Genomic DNA, 22,614 nt, shown 5'->3' on the forward strand with positions numbered 1-22,614 from the left:
TAGGTCAAGTGATTTTTAGGCACATCAGCAAAATCAGTATCGGTTCAGTCACTCAGTCGTGTCTGACTCTGCGACCCATGGACTGCAGCACACCAGGCTTCCCTGTCCATAATCAGCTCCTGGAGCTTGCTCAAACTCATGTCCATCGAGTCGGTGATACCATCCAACCATCTCATCCTCTGTTATCCCTTTCCCTTCCTGCCTTCAGTCTTTCCCAGTATCAGAGTCTTTTCCAGTAAATCGGTTCTTGGCATCAGGTGGCCAGAGTACTGGAGCTTCAGCATCAGTGCTTCCAATGAATATTCAGGACTGATTTCCTTTTGGATGGACTGGTTGGATCTCCTTGCAGTCCAAGGGACTCTCAAGAGTCTTCTCCAACACCACAGTTCAGAAGCATCAATTCTTTGGCACTCAGCTTTCTTTATGGTCCAGCTGTCACATCTATACATGACTACTGGAAAAATCATAGCTTTGACTAGAGTCATTATAATGATTTTTTAAAATACAGGCATGGATGGATGAACTAAGCAGTGTTGAAGGTCTTGAGTTCTGTCAGTAGAGATTGCTTCTTGGATTAAAGTGAGCTACTTTTTACATTTAATGCTGGAAGAGTGCTTTCTATTCTAGAAGCACCTTTGAAAGCTTGGCAATGTGATGGATGGCAAACTTACGTCTTTCAGGAAGGACTCAGTACCAGTGTTTTATTATAAGAGAATCTTCCTCTGTTGGAGATGGTCCTGCTAAACCTTAAAGTAATCTGGAGTCAGCACTGGTCATCACTCACTGTGTGTGTAGAAATGTGGTGTGTGTGTGTGTTTCTGCTTCTTCTAATAGCAAGAAGTAGAAACGTGGTTTTATGTTCTGTAAGATCTTGCTGTTTTCTGGAATCTAATCGGGGGTCAGAACACATTGGAACAGATACCCATTCTAACTGAAAAAGGGAAATGGGGAGATTATTTTAAAAGAGATGTGAAAAATCTAAGGAATTGGCAAGAGGTTTACAGCTTTGGTACCTTTTTCTGTGTTAGGTGTTCTTCCTCTTCACCACCACCTTTTCAGATTGGGTCATTGGGTCAGGTTTTCACCCCTCTCTACTTAACTTTTCTGGAAATATCCTATGGTACCAGTGGGGCAATTAGAGTTAAGACCTGTAGGTTGTACATATTGTATTAAAGGAGAATTGAAGGAGTCAGTTGGCATGCCTAACTTCAGTTTCTTTAACTGATTAAAAAGAAGGGAGAAACTCTATGAAAGTAGAGTGTTTTGGGTGCATTTTATAGTTTTGTGGCTCATAGGGATTTTTGAAATTAAAAGTGACATCTGTGTATATGCATGAAAGTCACACATCCGTATTCCTGTCCTAACACTTGGACTGATCCTTACAAGCAGAGCCGTCTGTCATAACTTTCATCTTTTATGGTACCTCGGAGAGCAGCAGGCAGCACAAGTGTATAAGCAAGGCACCTTAAATGAAGAACTGGGATAAAAGAAAGAAAAATCTACCTATAGCCATTTAATTTTGCTGTATCTTTTCTGATCACACTCTAAATTGCATAGTTTTGAAGGCGTTTTTTTCATCTGTCTTATATTTGAGTGCCTCTTGTGTACCTGCCATTGCTCTGGAACAGAAATTGGCAAACTGAAGCCCATTACCACCTCTTTTTATTAATAAAAGTTTTATTGGAACACAGTTATGCCCATTTATTTAGTTGTTTGGAGAAGAAAAGTAAATGAAAACACATAAATATGGGAACCAATGGGAAAATTTGAGTGGGTTCCCTGTTTTGCCAAAAAAAAAAAAAAGATATTGAATTGTTTTGTGCAGATAATGACTGTCAAATTCTTTAAGATATGCAATATGGAACCTGCATAAAATTGAGAACTTAAAATTGACTACAACTTTCATTATAAAATAACAACATGGTGTGCCAGCTTAAGCACATTGCTAAATGAAGCCCTCTCTGAGTGAACTGAATTAGAAAAAAAATATCCTGAAGCTCAAGAGCGTGAGGCTAAGCCTCTTTGTTCAGGGCACAAACTGTATAACATGTAGTGGTCCTTGCTGGCAAACCTAGATCCTGTCTTGAATAGCAAATTCAGTTTCTTTAGAAGGAGCCTATTGCAGCCTATTTGCTTTGGTGTAAATGCTTGGTTATTGCAGGTTGTAGTACAAGGCTGCTACTTTGCAACACAGTTTCATTCACGCATTCAGCAAATACTGAACATCTACCATGTGCCAAGCATTTTTGTAAGTTATCAGTGGACAAAATGGACAGAATTGCTGCTGTTACAGAGGTAACATTTTAGTAGAGGGAAGATAGATGAAATAAGTGTAATTTAATAGTAAAGATTAAGATAAGGGTACTGAAGAAAAAGGGTAATAAGGATGCTGGTGGTTATTTCAAATAGGAGGATGAGGGAAACCCTTCTTCAGAAGATGACAGGTGAGCAAAGACGTGAAGTAGATGAGGAACTCCTGTCCTCCTAGTGACTTCTGGAGGGTAGAAGTTGTAGCAGTTACAAAGGCCTTAAGACTGGAGCATACCTGGCAGTGTTATGTGATCTGGAGGAGTGGGAGGGGAGGTCAGGTAATGGGGGAACAGATGATAAAGTGCCTGTATGTCGGTAGGGAGTTTGGCTTTTACTTGGTCAGCTGGAGGATTTTGAGCAAGCATGCAGTGTGCTTTGTTTTAGATTTAACATGATCACTGGCTGCTGTGTTGAAAATACACCATAGGAAGGTAGTAAGAGAAGCAGGGGAGACAGATGTATCAATAACTGTATTGGTTATCAATAGCCGTATAGCACATTACCCCAAAACTTAATGGCTTAAAACAACAAACGTTTATTGTCTCGCATGGTTTCTGTGAAGAATAGAGAAGCTGCTTAGCTGTGTAATTTTGACTCAGGGTCTCTCATGAGGTTGCAGCTCAGATGTCAGCAGAGGTTGCAGTCATCTGAAGACTTCACCAGGACTGAAAGGTCTGCTTCCAGATTCACTCAGATGCCTCGTGGCCTGAGGCCTCAGTGACTGAGCAGGTGGGGCCCTCCCTACAGCATCGTAGGGCTTTCCCGAGAGCGAGCAATCCACGAGAGAGAGCAGGGCAGCAGCCACAGCATGCAGCGTCTGTCTTGACTAGACTCAGATACAGACCATCACGTGCACAGCATTCTGTTGTTATCCAGACCAACACCCAGACAATGTGGGTGGGGACTACCAAGGGCCTGAATGCCAGGAATCCTGGGGCTCTCTGGGGGTCTCCTTGGAGGCTGGAGCCTGGTTTACATGGTATTGTCTCAGTGTCATCACAGAGCAAAGCCTGCCTCTCCCAACAGTACCAGTGAGATCCGGGGAGGAGTGACTGAGTCATAGGCCAGACTCGGATCACATGCCCCCCCTGAGACAGGTCTGGCTCTGAGGAGGCAGGGTTAGACCTATCTCAGCAAGTGAGAGAGAGGTTCTGCTATCTGAAAGGGTAAGGAGGAAGATGTTCCAGGCAGACAGAAACTGTCAGTTCAGGAATATGATATCTTCATGTCCAGCTATTGAATACTTTTATAATTATTAAGACACCATGGATGTTATTTATAGCCTTGGTGAATAGAAAGCAGTGTGCTAAATAGAGGACAGTTTGTACCAAGAGCATTGCTGTCATTTTTCCATCATAGCTACAACTCTCTGTGTAAACTATACTTGCTGTTAAAGATTTGTGTGAAATGCTGCCTTTCATAGTTTTTTCCCCTTATTGGGTGATGAACATATACTTAATTAAGAGATAAAGCTTAGGGAGCAAATAATACTTTAAATTTACATTGTCTGGATTAGAGAGAGTCCCACAGTTAGTAGGACCTCTGCCCTGGGAGTCCCAGGCCCACCTAGACTCCCCACATTCTCTCCGGTGATGATTACATTAACACCATTTGCTTATTTAATCCAGGAGTTGGCACTTTTCACCTATTTTTATTCAGCACATGACCCAAGATTGGCTTTTGTATATTTAAGTGGTGAAGGTAAAAATCAAGAGGAACATTTTATAATGTGAAAATTCTAGGAAATTCAAATTTTGGTGGTCATTAACTACAGTCTATTGGAACATTGTCGGTGGCTGCTTTGATGTGACAGTAGTGAATTGAATAATTGTAACAGGTTGCATGGCCTTGAAATCTAAAATATTTACTATTTGGTCATTTACAGAAAGCTTGCTGGCCCCTGACTTACCCATTTTTGGGTGCAGCAGAGTAGAGTCATCTAAGGTGGGAATGCCAATCAATTTTCCTGAAGCCTGTCTTCTTAACCTGGAAGAACCATAGTGGCCTCAATTTGTGAGACCTGTTGTGCTGGTCAGTGAAAACTTTATGTCAATAACCAGGGAAGTGAGGTTTGAGTATACTAGAATTGGCTCAGGGGTGTCTTATCCTTGTATAACTTAGTATGTTGAAACTGATGGATTAATTATTTGCCGGGAAGGAATATCTGGTATCCCCCAAGATGTCATCCTCTTGTTAGCTGGACTCAAGCCATTTTGTCCTTCAGCCCACACAGTGGCAGGAAAGACAAGCTAACATAGGGACCTAGGAACTCCTGTACAGAGAGAGAGCTGCAGGGCACCCTCAGTACAGTAGGAACCCTAACTCAGAGTGAACAGGGTAACTCTACTGTCAGAGTGAACAGCATCATCGCCACATCTTCTGCTCTTTCGTCTGTTCACTTTATGAATGTCCCTAGGTTTTCTATAACCTTTGCAGAAGTTCTTGACCCCCAGAACATATGTCTCTTGCCTACATGATAGCTCATGGAGCCAAATGCTGAGAACTCTGGGAAATTACTATATGCTACCAGGAGACATTAATCTCAAACACCTGTGACAGAATGGGTATTCTTTTGATCAATTATTATTAATAAAACAAATTATAGAAGAATGTTCTACTTTGCTCTTTTCTGAGATCTCCGTTTGGTAAAATTGCAGAGGATTAGCCAGTTTTGAGTGGCCTGCAGTATTAGTTCGAAGTTTAGTAGGCATTCTTATGTAACTCAGCATGTGTATTTCTTTCTTCTCCTGAAATAAATAGTAATGATTCCAAGTTGAAAAGGTTGTAGGTGTTAACCTAAGAATTAAAACTCTGATGCTTATGAGCCAGGTAACTGAAAGTTAAGATAGCCTTGAGTTGGAGAGTATAGGCTCTCTCTGAGAAGCATCCCACCTGATAGGTTTACTTTTGGGAACATCAGTCTACTGTTGTCAGATTTTGCTATTTTCAAGAGGAGCTGAAAATCTGGGATTTTTTGTTTGACATTTCCCCAACTTTTGAAAGTTAACAACTAATTAAAAAAAAATTAATATGTGCTGGCTAACCAAACATGCCTGTGGGTCAGATTTCACTTGTTTGCCAGTTCACAACTTCTGTATTTAACTCGTCATTGTAAACCATATATCCTCCCTATTTATTTCAGAAGGAGGGAGAACAATGAAATGAAAAATTATATGTGCCTTTTATGACTGGTTTGGATTACCAGTCATTCTTGCTGAGTGACTGTTTCAGTATATGAATGGCATGGGTGCTGTGGTTGAAACATTTTTCATCGGTCTGTTTTCTCCCCCTTTCAGTGAAAAATAACCCTTTTGGGGGGCCTGATGTGAATAGTCCAACGAAAATGAAATGTGTGTATTCAACAAAATACTTTGTAGTATTCATATTAGGCAAAAAGGGAATTTGAAAAAGAAACCATTTACCTGGGAAATGACTTGTATACCTGTAAAGCATTTGAGTAACAGGTGAGCTTAAGTGCCCCCAAAAGGTGATACAGAGTGTGTCTGTTGGAGGTGGACAGAAACGAAACCAGAAGAGGTAGAATTTAAGCTGATTCCTGAATAGGATTGTTGTAGGCAAAGTGAAGCAGACAGCATTTACCAAGGAAGGAGCAGTATGAGTTAGGTTTTTGTTTCCAGCAATGAGCATGATTTGTTTCAAACAGATGGGAGCAAAGGACCCTCTACTTTTAGGCAAAGCAGAGATAGAGCAGTTACTGAGTTTCCACTGTGTGCCAGGCACTCTATGGATGCCTTCTGTATACATTGTATTACTTAATTTGGTTATATAAATATGAACACCCTTTTAAGGAGTTGAAACCTAGGGAAGTCTAGTAACATGTTCAAGCTCTTATAGGCAATAAAAACGGCAAAGCTGAGCTCTGACCCCAAGCCTATTCACTTTGCACTCAGCATTTACTTTGCAGGGAAATTGGACTGGTTACGGTAAGTTATAGGTCTAGTACTCCTTCCTGGGGCAAATATAGAGTAACTAAACTGGAAGAAATATGATGAGAACTTGGTGTTCTAGGAGAATTTAAATAAGTGGATTTTGAGGAGAGGTAGTAAAACAGAAGGAAAAATACTATTAAAATAACCCAGATATGAAATGATGAGAATCAGAATTGGGATGCAAAAGAAAAGAGCATGAGATATTTCCAAATGAAAATTATTGGGACTTGGTGACTGAACTCTAGGGAGTGAAGCAGAGTGAAATAGGTTTGCCGTGTATTTGCAGTTATAATTGAGTCTATGTTGCATTCATTCATTGCTGTTCTTTTGTCAGAATTTTAATAATTAGTAATGAACTTTCTTTGTAGTCTTAAAAGTATTTGATCTTGAATTTTGTATGCTAATGAAAATTTCTTAGGTTAAAAGGCATAAAGGAAAAAAGCTTCTCAAGAACTTAGTTAAGCTAATTAAAGCTGCATAATGAAAAAATTTAAAAAGCTGCATATTCAACCTTAAAGTTGAGTAAATGAATGAAATTTTAAATTACCTTTAAATGAAAAGAATAAGAATTCATGAATGTTCACAAATTTGTAGGTTTGGCAGGACAGGATGGACTTTGAAAGTCATTCTCTTTTAATTTTGTTTTTGATTTTTTAAAAAAAGGACATTGACCTCAAAGCTTACAGATATGTGGCCTTGGGCAAGTTACTAACTTTCTTTGAATATCAATTTTCTCATTTAAAATGGGGATATCACTAATACTGACATCCTAGGGTTCTGGAGAGAATTAAGTGAGATAATATAAATAAAACAATAAAAGTGGTTTGTGGCCCATAGTAAGCTCTGAGTAACTAAGTATCCGAGGAAGGTAGAGAGGACAGTCAGATGTGGGTTTGATTATGAATGTTATTAAGAGTCAAATCACATTTTCTGAATTCTCTTTTAATTCGTACTTTTTTTTTCAATTCCTCCATTTCTCTGGCAGTCTCAGTCTTTACCTCCTTGGATTTGTGGTTCTATAATCCCACAATACCTAGAGCAATCAAAGAATTGTTCTGCTTTCTCCTTTTCTTTCCTCTTTTCCTTCCTGAATGCCAGGTTCGTGGGCCCTTCATAGTTACCTACCAAAAAGGTATCGGAGCATGGGGACACCAGACTTTCAGTTTCTCCAGAGCCACCCCATCTTTGCCACTACACATAAAGATAAACTAGGACACCCTTTTATGGCTCTTGGTCTCTTTTTTAAATCTTCATGGAAAGTTACATTTTGTGACCTAACCATGAATAAATAAAACTGATTTTTTTTCCTTTTATTTCTCTCTTCTTTTCCTGTGAAATCCTTTGTGCTTTTTATCTGCCGTGATAATGGTTGTTTTTGAAAGCTTTTGACTTATAAAATTACTGCTAATTTGCTACTGTGCAGGGTATTTTGGCTTGGGGAAATTGTTAACGTTTTGAATTTTAGTCTTACTGTTCAAAAGCAGAGGTTGTGATACAAAAAGCTTCGTGGTCATGTTGTGCTTCTTACCTGTGACTCTCTGCTTGAGTTTTTACAGAAATAAGATAGTTCTCTTTTCTGGATGCTTGTAATTGCCAGCATATACTGAAAAATTTGTCAGTACTGGTAGGGAAAGTTTTTAATTCTTATATAATTTTAATGTCATTAATATGCAGTATAGAATAGTTGGTGATTTAGAACAGTGTTTCTTGGGAATTCCCTGGCTGTCCAGTGGTTAGAACCTGGCACTTTCACTGCCCAGGCCCAGGTTCGATATGTGGTTAGGGAACTAAGATCCAGCAAGCCGTGAAAATAAATAAGGACACTGTGTCTCAATCTTTTTCCTTTATTGCCCCCTACCCCACTCCCAGGAGTCTTTTGAAATAGTTTTTTCCTTATTGGCTTCCTACCTCCATAAAATTTTAATTCCACAGATGCAGTTATCTATATATATATTATCTGTACATCTGTTTTATACATACAGAGTAAGGGGATTTTGTATTCCCATCTCCAGGGTCAGAGTCTGTCTTCTTGAGCTGGTGCTGCTTGCCATGCTGGTTACAGCAGCAGGTTCTCAGAATTTTTGGTTTCAGGACCTTTTGAGTTCTCAAAAGTTATGGAGTACGTTGAAGACCTTTAGCCTGTGTCTGTCATATCTTGTGAAAATTTTATCATATTACAAATTAAAGTGAGACAGTCACAAATATTTATTAGTTATTAATTTATTTAAAAGTTATTGTGAAAAATAACTCCCCCTTCAAAGGGTTCAGTAAGAAACATGACATTGTTACGCATTTTTGCAAGTTCTTTAAGGTCTGACTTAGAACAAACAGCTGGATTCTCACAGTTGCCTCCGTATTCAGTCTGTTGGTTCATGGTGTCGCAAAGACTCGGACATGACTGAGCAACTGAACTGAACGATGTTTAAAAAAAAAAAAAGCTAGTGTCATACAGATATGTAGTTGGAAAAGGAAGGAGTATTTTGATAACCTTTTCAGATAGCAGATGTCTCTCTTCTTTGTCACATTACACCAAAATGTGACAATTTGTAGTTTCTTAAAGGGATAAGTTACAGTGTAGAATCTCATACTGTGTAAAAATGTTTTGTCCTGTTACTCTGAAACCCATGGATCTATCTTTCCCTTTGAGAGAGTGTTTTGTTCATGAATAATTTTGTACCATAGTACGTTGGTCATTTAGAAAATACTGGTTTCCTGGCTTATGCACATCTCCCAAATGTTGATAATAGAACCAGTACTCACATGTCATTAATATCACTACTAATCAGCTTCCCTGGTGGCTCAGATGGTAAAGAATGCCTGCAGTGCAGGAGACATGGGCTTGATTCTTGGGTTGGGAAGATCCCCTGGAGAAAGAAGGCAGCCCACTCCAGTACTCTTGCCTGGAGAATCCCATGGACAGAGGAGCCTGGTGGGCTACAGTCCATGGGCTCACAGAGACTCCAACATGGCCGAGCGATTAACGCTTTCACTTTTTTCACTAATTTCAGAGACTATCTAAAAATTACTTGTCAAGCTTTTATATTTTATTATTTAAATATTGTCCTTGGCAATAAATACTATTAGTTATTTTTCTTGAAGTAACAGGCTTCATTCATTTCTGAGAAAATATCTGATATAATCAAGTCTGAATAATCAGTTTGTCAGTTCTTTGAAACAAAAAACCTGTTCTGTGAAGATGACTCAGCTTGTAACTCAGACAATTGTTCAAGTGCTTTTTCTTCACTCACCATACCTCTGTATGCAGCAGGAATGCTTTATGTGTATTTCCCAGTTTGTCACACAAAATATTAACAAGTTGTGTGTGTTCAGTCTCAGGATTTAATAAATTAAGAATTTTGCTGTGACAGTATGCTGATCAAGAATATAATGGTACTGTACGTCATGGTTTGACTCCTTGATGAGGCTCCAGGTTCTTAACCACCTTTGCTGTTTACTCATCATTGGATTCTGAGATGACTTGGCTTCATAAAGTAAAAAAGATGTTTTTCAAAATCTCAGATTCTGTTCCTAGGCCTAAAGATTACCAACAGTTTTAGGTTTTTCTTTTTAAAGGTAAATGCTAAACCTAAACCTGCTTTGTTTTATAATCCAGTCAAATGCATTATTGCTCTTGGTTCTGAAGTTTGCATTAAACTCACCCCATTCACCCCTCAATCCACAACATGTTTGCAAATAATTTAGGTGGAAAAAAAAATCTGTTAGTGGTAAACAGTGAAGGTTTCTTTCATTGTTTATCAATTCAAGAAAACTTCAGTGGCAAAACACTGTCCTTCATTGTTAGTCTTATCATTTATGATGTTTGAACATAGACTTCTTTGTAAAGACACCTACACCCATTTTGGAGTAACCTTCATTTCATTTGGGAGGCTTTTTGTTGTTGTTGTTTTTTTAAATAAGATAGAACCTGTTATTACCTTCTGTCACGTTATTCATGCCAAAGAACCACTTACTGTATGGGGAAAATGGCACTCAGGGTTCTTCTGTCTGCTGTAATTGATTATTGCCTGTGGTTCCCAAACAATTCCTCTGCCTGTTAGTTTTAAATATTTTGTCCCCAATTGTATAGTAGTATCTTCATTTAAGAGGATTTTAAAAGTACAGGGAAGATATACATCAGAAAAAAAAAAAAATCTGTTAGCTTTCCTATCCTTAAGATTTAGTCTTTCTAAAAACAAACAAACAAAAAAAAAGATTTAGTCTTTCTGATCCTTATTGATGAGTAATAGGTTTGTCAGCATTATAAATAAGCTGTGAAATACATGCCTTGTGTATATGTGTGTATATATTCATATGTATTTATAATTTTTTTCTGATTCTACCCAAATTATTCTGTTGACGGAGATGATGGGTTCAAAAGGGCAGTCTTTCACAAGGCTCTTAAGATGAATTGTCAATGTAGCTTTCTAAAATGGCTGACTCACTTTCTCATTTTACCAGTGTTAAATTTTTCCACATCTTCACCAGCATTGATAATATGTTAAATGCTTTTTAAACAGAAAACGTTATGCAAGTTAAAACATGAACTTTTTTAAGCAAAGGTTAAGTGATTAGGCCTTACTAATACAACAAAGAACAAACTGTATTTCTCATTCCTAGGTGTCCAAGCTGAAGTAGACTTAAAGAATTTTTCTTAACATTCTGATGGTGTAGAGTCTTCAGATCAGATACTTTTGTCTAGTTTATAACATTGTTTGAGCCAGTACAATCCGCCTTTTGTACAGTGAGGGTTGGAGATAAAAGTTCAGTTTTTGTATCCTTTCGATATATTTTTTTCCCTCTCTACGCCAGACAGCTATAGAGTGGTTTGGGGAGGAGTATATGTGCATTTTCCTTTATTACATAAAGCAGATTTGGATAATATATGATCGTAGTATGTATCAGAGTTCTCGGCTTATTCTGTGTAAATTTCAGGTGTGCAACGGAGGAACATGGCTCAAGAAACTAATCACAGCCAAGTGCCTATGCTTTGTTCCACTGGCTGCGGATTTTATGGAAACCCTCGTACGAATGGCATGTGTTCAGTGTGCTATAAAGAACATCTTCAAAGACAGAATAGTAGTAATGGTAGAATAAGCCCACCTGGTAAGTAGTTCTTACCTGGTAAGTAAAACACAGCGCTGTTCATAACTGAGATACACCTGAATAGCACAGGCTACCCAGCACCTCTTCCTGCTTTCACACTGTACTTGCATTACTACATTTACATCAGGAAAATGCCTCATTACATATTGTAATGATCAGTGGTAGGGCAAGAGAAAGAGGAGTGTCTCCACTCATTGAAAAGAACTGCTGTAGATCCATCTCAGTCTTACATGCTGCGCTCCAGAACTCTTATCTTACTAATTAATAAAATAGATGCGCACTCCAAGTATGTAGAGCTGTCTTGGAAAATAAGCTCTGAAGAAGTGGGGGCTGTATGAGGACCTTGGTTCTTTTCTCTAGGATGACTTCTGAGGCCAAGGTAGTTGGAGGAGAGAGTTCCAGATAGATAGCCACAGATGACTTCAGAGAAACCCTTCCTCCCTTCTGCATAGGAAGGAGAGGTGGGGCAGTTTGACTCAGAGAAAAAGGTGTTTGTTCATCCCCAGTTCACTTGTGTTATTTATGCATTATTATGTCAGAGGATTCTCCTGGAATTGATGTGGCTTTTGCTTCAGTGATTGTGTAAAAAGGGATATTGAACATGAGCTTTACTTATCTAGGATAGTTCTCATGTAGGTTAATGCCTGAATGTATAGGTTTCTGTGGTTAATGAAAGTGCAGGCTGTTACTTAAGTTCATTTAAAATTGCTTGTGAAGTCTATTTCATCATTTGCTTCCTGTTCAAGCCGGACTTCTTTAAATTTTCTTAAGGCTAAAATCAAGTGAATATAAGTTAACCATATTGTTTTGTAAAATCATTATCTACATTTTGCCTTATGAAGAACAGGTACAATAATATAACCTGCATGCAGATTTTAATTCTGAACTTATATTTGCCCTACTGCTGAATTCTTTTTTATTTTAAAGATCTCATTGTGCACTGTTATTTGGAAGACATTTATGAATTAAAGAGTTTGTGCGATAATTCTAAAAAATAGTAGTTTAAGTCTTGACTACATATATTTCGTATGTGGTAAAATTAGCATCCTTTTCATAGGAAAATTATTGAAAACTTTTAGCTAAAGTAATGAACCGGCATATTAGATAGTAAAACAAAACCCCTGTACTGTATTTCGTGGGAAGCTGGTCTTGGTTTTTTTAGATAAGATGCCAGCCCGCCCAGGGCACAGAGTCACTAACGTGTGATGTGGTCCTGTTGCAGCGCCTTCTGTCACAAGTCTGTCTGAGTCCTTACCAGTCCAGTGCACAGATGGTAGTGTCCCAGAGGCTCAGTCAGCGCTCGACTCAGCAGCTTCATCTATGCAGCCAAGGTAAGAGGCCGCCTCTGAACCGTTCGATAGCCAGAGAGCTATCAAAAAGTAAGGCATTTTTTCCGTATCTGGTCAGTTCTGTTATTTAAGGAAAACTATTTAAAGTCACTTTAGGATTAACTAGCAGAAAATTGTATCTGTATCATTATTATTGCTGACTAGTCAAAAAAATCTTTTTATTGGTATTACATTACAGTGAGAGTAGGGAGTTGTCTTAAAATTTAATGAAGAGATTTTGTTTTTCAGACAGCTTTTTTTCTTTATTTTTCTTCATAATGTATCCTGACCAACCCCTGAAGTCCTTTTGAAGCATGTTAAGTTCTAGTCATAGGCCTTTGATGCAAATACTAGTGCTTTGTATTAAAAAATGGTCTTGTCACAGGTTCTCTGTTTAATATCGTGTGATCCTGTTCTCTGTTTAATATCATGATGTCGTCCTGATACCTATTTGTATTGTAGTGTATTTTCTTTCTAACTGAAGTCTTTTAGAAGCTGGAAACACAGAAATATTTGTTTCATTCTTACCCTGCTGTTAGGAAATATATACTAAATTTCTGCTCTGAAGTTTTTTCCAATTCTTCTGTGTCCATCAGTGCATCATATACAACTTTGTGTTAGGGTTCCTGAAGCATGTCTTTATCATACTAGTGTTCATTTAGTGAATTCATACACAGTGGACATATACTATTGCTTTATTTCAAAATCAAAAAATTTCTGGTCCAAATTGGTCTCAAGTTTCAAAATTCTGTAGTTATATGGAAGTTATTTTTTTAAAAAAAGCATTTCTGGTTAATTCCTGTCTTAATGATCTGCTTAGATATGTTGAACTCTTATTTATTAATTGCTTAGTTTCTAGTCATGAAGAGATTATCTTTTAAAACCTAAATATTTTTGCTTTTCTAGCCCTGTGTCAAATCAGTCACTTTTATCAGAATCTGTAGCGTCTTCCCAAGTGGACAGTACATCTGTGGACAAAGCAATACCTGAAACAGAAGCCCTCCAAGGTTTGCACATGATCTAGCATGTGTTGGTCATTAAATGTTTTGAGTCTTCTTAGCCAGGCACTCTCCTAGATGCATGTGTTTTTAAATTACCTGCCTAATATGTATTTTTTATATTTGTTTTCTTTATGAGCAGGGTGTTTTACATTCTTAAGTACTCAATTGACTGAAATGTAGGGAACTTTTTCCCACTTATATGTAATTAGGTCATCAGCATCAGCATAGCAATTTAAAATCTGTTTTGTTTGAGAAATATAATTAAATGAATGAGTGGTTGTGTTATACTGTTCTCTTTTACTGTTTTGTCTGTTTTAACCTAAATATTCTTTCCTCTCCCATGAACCGGGGCTGCTGGCTTAAGAGGAATCTCTTGCTTTGGACTTGGATTATCTATTTACTTTGACTGGCACCACCCCCACCCCCACCTCCAGCGCAACAGTCACGCTCAGTTACTCTTATTTATAGCATGGCATCTCAAGTTCTTGCCCATGCTCTTCGTATCCCCATTATGTGAACCAAAGTGAAGTGGATCTAGGAAGACTGGAATATGTGTATGAAGGCTTTCTTCGTGGGCAGAGCTATTAGAGGAGGCATTTAGGATGCTGTGAAAAATCTGTGCTTGGTTAATTATATTCTACAGTGTGTGGAAACGATGTATTAATTGAGGAGGATACTCTGGAAAGAAGCCTGAAGATGAGCTTGTGTCATTTGACCTGTGCCATGATTTAAACAGACACGATGCTGTACCCATTGAAGCCTTCCACTGTACATGGTGTTCACAGGGTGACGACAGATACACCTGGCGATCTTAGCTGAAGTTTGCTGAAGTTTAAGTTTAGTTAAGCTAGCTAATTCCCCTTCCTCTGATTTCATGCCCAACAAATGATTGGCATAATTTGCCTCCTTACACATTTTGCTGTAGGAAGAGAATGTAACTGTCTGATTAGGATAAATAGTCCATGCAATTATGAATATTGTAAATATTCATGATTATTATAAGTGAATAATTTTTATTTTTGGTTAAATAGAAAAGTTTAAGGATGGGCAGAAACAAAGGATATTTTTTAAAGCAGAAATAGAAAAATTCCCCAAGTTTAGTTATCCATTAGACATGGGAAATAAGACAAGAGTGATGTTAAAGCTTTCAGTTGGATGACAGTTGAAACAGCAGTGATGTGTTTGTTCTCAACAGGGAGGTTGAAAGAAGTGATTTTGAGACAAGATTTTAGATAGAGCAGGTTGGAAGTGGTCACATTTCAAAACTTAAAGACTCAATTGGAGGTAGTAGATGGGTAAATGGGTATTTAAATGTATGAGCAGTCTTCTGTCTGAGGTTTGGAAGTCCTTGGCCCAGCTTGGAAGATGAGAGGCAGAATGGAGAAGAGCAGGTAGGGTACCAAGTCTGCACCAGGGAGAGGATACATTATCTGGATCCTGGTTACTTTCAGGACCCACATGCAGAGAATTGAGAAACAGGGGTTGCTTGGCAGTCTCCAGAGAGAGCTAAGGATGGAAGAATGAAAACAGGCTGCTAACTATGAAGGTGTTATTTTACATCTTAAAGTTGAACAAATTTTAGAATGTTGATAGTGGGAAATTATATGGTGCTTAAGAATAAAACAGCGGTTGTTTTACAAATTTGACACACAAAAAAAAGATTTTAAGTTGGTAAACTATTATAATACGAAGACCCATTTATGGTATATGGATAATAATAACAGTTCTCTTCACCTAGTGCTGAGTACATTAATGCAAAAGATGGTCTTGATGCTATGTTAGGAGAAATTGCGCATGCCAAGTTGCTTCAGTTGTGTCCAAACTCTTTGCGACCCCATGGACTATAGCCTGCCAGGCTCCTCTGTCTGTAGGATTCTCCAGGAAAGAATACTGGACTGGGTTACCATGCTCTCCTCCAGGAGATCTTCCTGATGAGGAACTGAACCCATGTCTCTTATGTCTCCTTCACTGGCAAGTGCGTTCTGTACCACTATTGGGGTTTTAAATTGTATAGACTCCTTTTTTTTTTCACGTGTAATTTCAGGGACTTAAGTTAAACCAGTATTAACTTAAGTACCTTTTAAGAACTTAGCATGCATAATTTCAGCATAGCAGAATCATTGAACAATCAGGTATAAGTTTCGTATGAGTTTGAGAGGGTTAGTTTTCCATGTGTAAAAGCTCTTAGGCCAGTTTTTTTCTTTTTTTAAAGTCTTGCTTATACTGTTGAAAATGTCCTATTATAAACCCTCATACTACTGTGTATCTATACAGATACACACACTCATGACACACAATATACCTGTGATTTCCCTATTTGATAGGAATAAATGCAGAGAATATTTTTTATTTGATAGGAATAAATGCAGAGAATGTTTTTTTCCATCTACTTAATAGATGGACGAAAAGATGTCTTTGACTCAAGTGCTGTAGTCATTTGAGCTGGAACTGGAACCTGGGCACCTGACTCCAGGCCATTATTCTTTCCACTAGACAGCTGTGGTGCTTCCTGGAGTAGGCTGTCTGTGTGTGTGTTCCTGCTGCCAGCTCCAGCCTCCCTCAGTTCCCAGGGTAGGGTCAGCTGGTTTGGTGACTTGCCCAGGTATCTGTCCTCTCTCTTGCCTTATTGTTCCACTTGTATCCCTCAAGCAGAATTTATTGGATAGGAAAATCATCCCAGATGGAAGAAGGCACACGAGTAGCTGCTGTGTGCCTAAACCAGAATTCCCTAACATTGTTTATTGGAGTTTTCAGAGTGGTGTCCTTGAAACAGATTTTGTAGGTATTTTGCTTCTGTAGGTGTTTTGCTCATAATCAGGATATGTTGCCACCAGGTGGGTGGTACTGCTTCCATTTGGTCCTCATGGCTCTGAAGAATTTTTTTCATGTTTATTTGAGAATTTACTATATTAAAACATCTTTCTCTTTTAATTATGCCTTGTGATTTAATAAATAGCAGTATCTCACTTATACAGTGAGGAGTGTGTATCAGTTAGGAATGACAGGTTTCCAGTTTATTAAACCCATAAGTTAGGGTGTAGGGGCAATAATTTGACCTGAATTTTGGTGGAGATGACCTTGGGTTCACTGCTTAATTTACTATCTTAATTGTAATGTTGTAATCAATATATCTTATTCCCCATATTTTAAAGGTTTTATATGAAATATTCTGAGAATTTTGAACATACTTAGTATTCCACTGAATCTTGGTTTTAGGATTTCTTTCCCTTGTACTCTTTGAAATCTACATAGTTCTGACTCAACAATATTTAGAAGTTTGCGTGTGACCGTTTTCTTACACATTTTGTTTCTTTCTCCCGTAGAATACCCAAGTAATGTTTGTGTGTTGTATGTCTTTTATGGGTCAAATACATAATTACCAGAAAATTTTGAAAATATAGCACTTTCTAGAGTTATGTTAACATCTCAATGTATAGTTTAGCTTTTCTGCATGTGTGTATACATACATACTTAGCATACATCTATGCATTTAACAAAAAAGGGGTCATATTATATAAACTACTTTGAAACTTAACTGTGGGCATCTTTCCATGCTAATAAATAAACAATTATCCTCTGAATAAACAGATCAGTGGGGGCAAGTGGGGGTAGCAACCACCTCACCTCAGAATCTCATTGCACAGTTGAGTTTCACTACCTTCATATTTTTGTCAGCTTCAGTATCAGAAACGGCACAGCAGGCGTCTGAAGAGCAAAGCAAGTCTCTTGAAAAACCAAAACAGAAAAAGAATCGCTGTTTCATGTGCAGAAAGAAAGTGGGACTTACTGGTAAGGGCCTGAGTCACAGGTTTAAATTAAGATTTTATTTAAGATAATGTTTGACTTATTATTAATGGCTTCAGTTAAGATTATTTCTGTTTCCATGTGAGTTAATAATGGATATGCTTCACCTCCTGAATTTTCTTAAGTAAAAGTAGCTTTAATTACATACCTAATACTGAAATGAGTAGCTTTTCTGTTAAAATTCATTTTAACTGCATTTGAGAATGTTAGACAAGTCAAGTCAGTATGCCAGGCTCTGTGAAAGGGCAGGGGTGTGTCTCCTGCCTTTAGAGAGCCAGAGATGGTTGTGTGAGAGAGGGTGTTTAAGTACTTGGTGAGCTGTGTGTAAAATGGCCAATCATTGGTTGGTGGTGCGGGCTCACAGAGTTCATACATGTAAGGTGATAGACCTGTCCTGCCACCCAATAAGTAATCAGTACCTGCTGACTGCTGTAACAGAGGTATTAGATGGTATTAAGAGAGGGGAAAATGTTCGAAATACTACTTGGCTATTTGGCAAAGCAAGTACATTTAAATGCAAATAGATTGCTTTGGGAGTTCAGAGATGTGTGTAATTATTGATAATTCATAGGAGAGGAGCAGAGGCCCATCAAAGAATCCGGAAAGTAGGATGTTTCAGCTGGGTCCTGAAAAGTTAGTAGGACTTATAACTGATGGACATAGGAGCATTTCAGGCAGAAAAAAAGAGCTTGGATGAAAGCTCAGAGAAAGGAAAGAATAGGGCATGTTGAGGGACCATAAATAGGGAATATAGCACAAAATAGGTGCAGAAGGGTGTTTGAGACCGTCAGATGAGGCTGATGATGTGCACTGTGGGTAACTGATGAAGAAGAGTGGCAGCTGTACCGCCTAAGAAACTGACTTAAGAATAGATAGGATTTTGAGCAAAATTATGTTTTAGGAAGGTTATGTGGCTAAGGAGTAGATAAAAGAGGAAAGGAGATTTATAGTCTGATATCAAAGATGTTTTAAGACTGGTTCATGCCTTGGCAAGTGTATTTATTTAAAGAATACAAACATGAACAAATAAGGCATTTTTAAGTGTGTGTATATATATTATATAATAAATATGTATAGTATCAAATACTGTCTGTCAAAATCTCAGAAACTTAGACCTCACGAATAGAAGACTGCGACTTAGTAATTTCTATCTTGTCCAGTCTTGTTAGTCTGGTGTTACTTTTGGCTTCATTTTTCATTCATTATTACGAAGTCACAGGAGACTTCCTGGTGGTCCAGGAGTTAGGACTGCACGCTTTCACTCCTGGGTTCAATCCCTGGCCGGGGAACTAAGATCCCACAAGATGTGTAGTGCAGCCAAAATAATAATAAAATTTTTAAAATAAAATGTTATGAAGTTACAGGATATCTTTTGGAAGTTTTTTAAAAAATGTGGTAAAGGAAGTTTGCATCAAATGTCAACATTTAAAATATTGATTCCTGTGTTCTAACAGTTCTATCATACAGTAAAAATCTTTTTAGGGGTGCAGGACTAGTTTTATTTAAAGACTATTCACCCTGCTTATTTCTCTCTTTTGGCTTCAATTCTTGGGGCATTTCCCTAAAATAAATAGCATTTATTGCATCTTCACTGTATGTTAGGCAGGTAATACTTCCTCATTTAATTCTTACTATAACTGATTTCCAGAATTAGAGGTGCAGAAACTGGGGCTCAGGGAGGCTTGGTAATTTGCCTGTGTTAGTAAATAGATTCATGCTTAGGCAACTGCAACTGGATCTGATGCTCTTAGTCACTGAGCCAGATTGCAGTTAATATTTCCATTAGAGATTGGCCAAGGAAAGCTGGTGTACTGTTTTATTTGTTAACAGTTCTGTACAAAGTTTCATCTTTCTTAACTAAATCTTAAGGTTGTCTTCTGACAGTATGCTTATTTTTTCACATTGTAGTATTTGAGAAATGTCTTACATTTTCATTTTATCAGTCCTGTTTTTGATAGGAAGCAGTTGTGTTTCAGGTGAAGAAACTTGAGCTCAGAGAAGTGGCTGTGACTTGGGCTGGCACAGACCTGTGTTTGTAGGTGGTAACAAGAACTGAAGCCATCAGCTGGTGAATTTGAGAGTATACTAGGTTGTACAACTGCTAGTTTGGAATGATTCTTTAGATTGCTGCCCTACAGACATGATCTTTTTAACATTAATTATGTAGAGAGTTTAAAATTTAGACCTTGCACTCAACTCATGTACATGTATTAATCCATTTTCAGGGTTTGAATGCCGGTGTGGAAATGTTTACTGTGGTGTACACCGTTACTCAGATGTACACAATTGCTCTTACAATTACAAAGCTGATGCTGCTGAGAAAATCAGAAAAGAAAATCCAGTAGTTGTTGGTGAAAAGATCCAGAAGATTTGAACTCCTGATGGAATACAAAATCCTTTGACCATCTGCAAACTAAAAACTGACTTGAGGTTTTTTTTTTCCTAGTCATTGGGAATGTAGAGCAATGTATCTTGCATAGACCTTTAATCATACATGTCATCAGAAGAATAGATTTTTGTTTTTGTTTTGAAAATGACTCTGAACATTTATTTCCATTGCAGTTTCTGTGGCTGAAAAAAGTAAACTTTACGAGTATTATCCTTTTAAGATCATTTAAATTTTAGTTGAGTGCAGAGGGCTTTTATAACAAATGTGGAGAAATTTTGGAGGGCTGTGATTTTTCCCAGTATTAAACATGCATGCTTTAATCTTGCAGTTTATTTTCTCATTGTGTATGTATATATAGCTTTTCTCTGCAGCACGATTTCTGTTTTGATAATGTCCTTTAGGGCACAGCTAGTTATCAGTAACTGAATGTATCTTAATCATTATGGCTGCTTCTGTTTTTCCTTAACAAAGGTTATACATATGTTAGCATATAGTTTCTTTGCACCCACTATTTATGTCTGAATCATTTGTCACAGGAGAGTGTGTGCTGATGAGATTCTAAGTTTGTGTGTTTTTAAGTTTTTTTGAGCGAAGGAAGGAAAAGCTGTACGCATTTCTTTGCTGACTGCAGGTTTCTTTCAGATGATGTTCATCGGTCTGTGTGTATACAATATGAAGAATGATCTGAAGTAATTGTGCTGTATTTATGTTTATCCACCAGTCTTTGATTAAATAAAAAGGAAAACCATAACGTTCCCTTGTATTACTTTTTCTCCATTACTCTTGCTGGTAGTTCATTTTGACTTCTGGTCCTTTAGTTTTCTGCTTTACTGATTTTGTGAGATGAGCTCTCACGTCTATCTGTGACTGATACTTAACGATGATAAATTGTGATCTTACATTCCCGTGAGTTGAATGTGTCATATTTTCTAGCTCTTGTTTGTTTCTCCTGAACTCTGTCACAGCGAATTAGTATCTAGTAGAAGCTTCTTTTTCTAGTAGGATTAGAGAAACTGAAAGAGCATAACTCAAACATGGAGAGCTGGAGAACTGTGGAGTAGAAAGATCTCCCAAAAGCCATTTGTTCTGTGGTTTTTAAACTTACCTGGCAGCCAGCCTTTTAAAAGCTTGAAATAGTGTGTAAAACAGATTAAATAGTATTTTACAATATAGATTTCTAAGTTTATATTTGTTTACTTAATGCTTGTGTATTCCGTCTTACTGTGTGTATTCTCCCTCCATATGTAATGATGACTTAGCATTGGAATCTGTAAATATTAAATAAGAGAAAACCATTATGACTATCTTAGTAGATCCGATTAAAGTATATAATAGGATTTAACACCACCCAGTCATAATAAAAACTTGATAAATTAGGACTGGAAAGGAATTTCCTTAAGGTGATAGCTTCTGTGTAAATCTGTAAAACAGAAAACAAGCATCTGCCACAAAGAGGAAATTTCATACCCCTTTAAATTCAGAAAGAAAGGGCTAGTTTTCCACTATCACTGCTTATATTCAAAATTGTGTTGGAGATCCTAGTCAATAGAACTAAAAATGTTATAAGAAATAAAAAGTAGGAAACACTAATTATTTGTACATTACACATTCTTTTTTTGTAGAAAACTCAAATCTAAAGAGAAAATACCAGAAATACCAGGGTTTCATTATAGCGGTAGGTGTAACATTAATTTTCTGAAGCCAGTTGCATTTCTTTGTATCAGCAACAATCAGAAAATGGGAGGACACATTTTACAGTTGTATTAACACCAGTTCAGTTTAGCCGCTCAGTCGTGCCTGACTCTTTGCGACCCCATGAATCGCGGCACGCCAGGCCTCCCTGTCCATCACCATCTCCCAGAGTTCACTCAGACTCACATCCATCGAGTCCGTGATGCCATCCAGACGTCTCATCCCTGGTCGTCCCCTTCTCCTCCTGCCCCCAATCCCTCCTAGCATCAGAGTCTTTTCCAGTGAGTCAACTCTTCCCATGAGGTGGCCAAAGCACTGGAGCTTCAGCTTTACCATCATTCCTTCCAAAGAAATCCCAGGGTTGATCTCCTTCAGAATGGACTGGTTGGATCTCCTTGCAGTCCAAGGGACTCTCGAGTCTTCTCCAACACCACAGTTCAAAAGCATCAGTTCTTCGGCGCTCAGCCTTCTTCACAGTCCAACTCTCACATCCATACATGACCACAGGAAAAACCAGAGCCTTGACTAGACAGACCTTAGTCGGCAAAGTAATGTCTCTGCTTTTGAATATACTATCTAGATTGGTCATAACTCTTCTTCCAAGAGGTAAGCGTCTTTTAATTTCATGGCTGCAGTCACCATCTGCAGTGATTTTGGAGCCCAAAAAAATAAAGTCTGACACTGTTTCTACTGTTTCCCCATCTATTTCCCATGAAGTGATGGGACCAGATGCCATGATCTTCGTTTTCTGAATGTTGAGCTTTAAGCCAACTTTTTCACTCTCCTCTTTCACTCTCATCAAGAGGCGTTTTAGCTCCTTTTCACTTTCTGCCATAAGGGTGGTGTCATCTGCATATCTGAGGTTATTGATATTTCTCCAGGCAATCTTAATTCCAGCTTGTGTTTCTTCCAGTCCAGCGTTTCTCATGATGTACTCTGCATATAAGTTAAATAAGCAGGGTGACAATATACAGCCTTGACGAACTTTTCCTATTAGGAACCAGTCTGTTGTTCCATGTCCCGTTCTAACTGTTGCT

General features: G+C 37.9%; 1 protein-coding gene across 4 annotated transcripts in view; it reads left to right on the forward strand.

Annotated features, from left to right (window-relative positions):
* The window catches only part of ZFAND6 (zinc finger AN1-type containing 6), a 55,878-nt gene extending 35,237 nt beyond the window's left edge, over nucleotides 1-20,641 (forward strand). The window contains exons 3-8 of one of the 4 annotated variants that reach the window (XM_018066299.1): nucleotides 4,196-4,341; nucleotides 11,193-11,363; nucleotides 12,586-12,694; nucleotides 13,598-13,698; nucleotides 17,368-17,481; nucleotides 19,722-20,205. In XM_018066299.1, coding sequence (XP_017921788.1) covers nucleotides 11,210-11,363; nucleotides 12,586-12,694; nucleotides 13,598-13,698; nucleotides 17,368-17,481; nucleotides 19,722-19,870 — 627 coding nt within the window. In that variant the 5' untranslated portion in view covers nucleotides 4,196-4,341; nucleotides 11,193-11,209 and the 3' untranslated portion in view covers nucleotides 19,871-20,205. Of the gene's footprint in view, nucleotides 1-4,195; nucleotides 4,342-11,192; nucleotides 11,364-12,585; nucleotides 12,695-13,597; nucleotides 13,699-17,367; nucleotides 17,482-19,721 lie in introns of all 4 variants that reach the window. The other 3 variants (XM_018066297.1, XM_018066298.1, XM_005695062.3) reach the window with 3 other exon arrangements.

This window comes from Capra hircus, chromosome 21 (genome assembly GCF_001704415.2).
Source record: "Capra hircus breed San Clemente chromosome 21, ASM170441v1, whole genome shotgun sequence".
NCBI lineage: Eukaryota > Metazoa > Chordata > Mammalia > Artiodactyla > Bovidae > Capra > Capra hircus.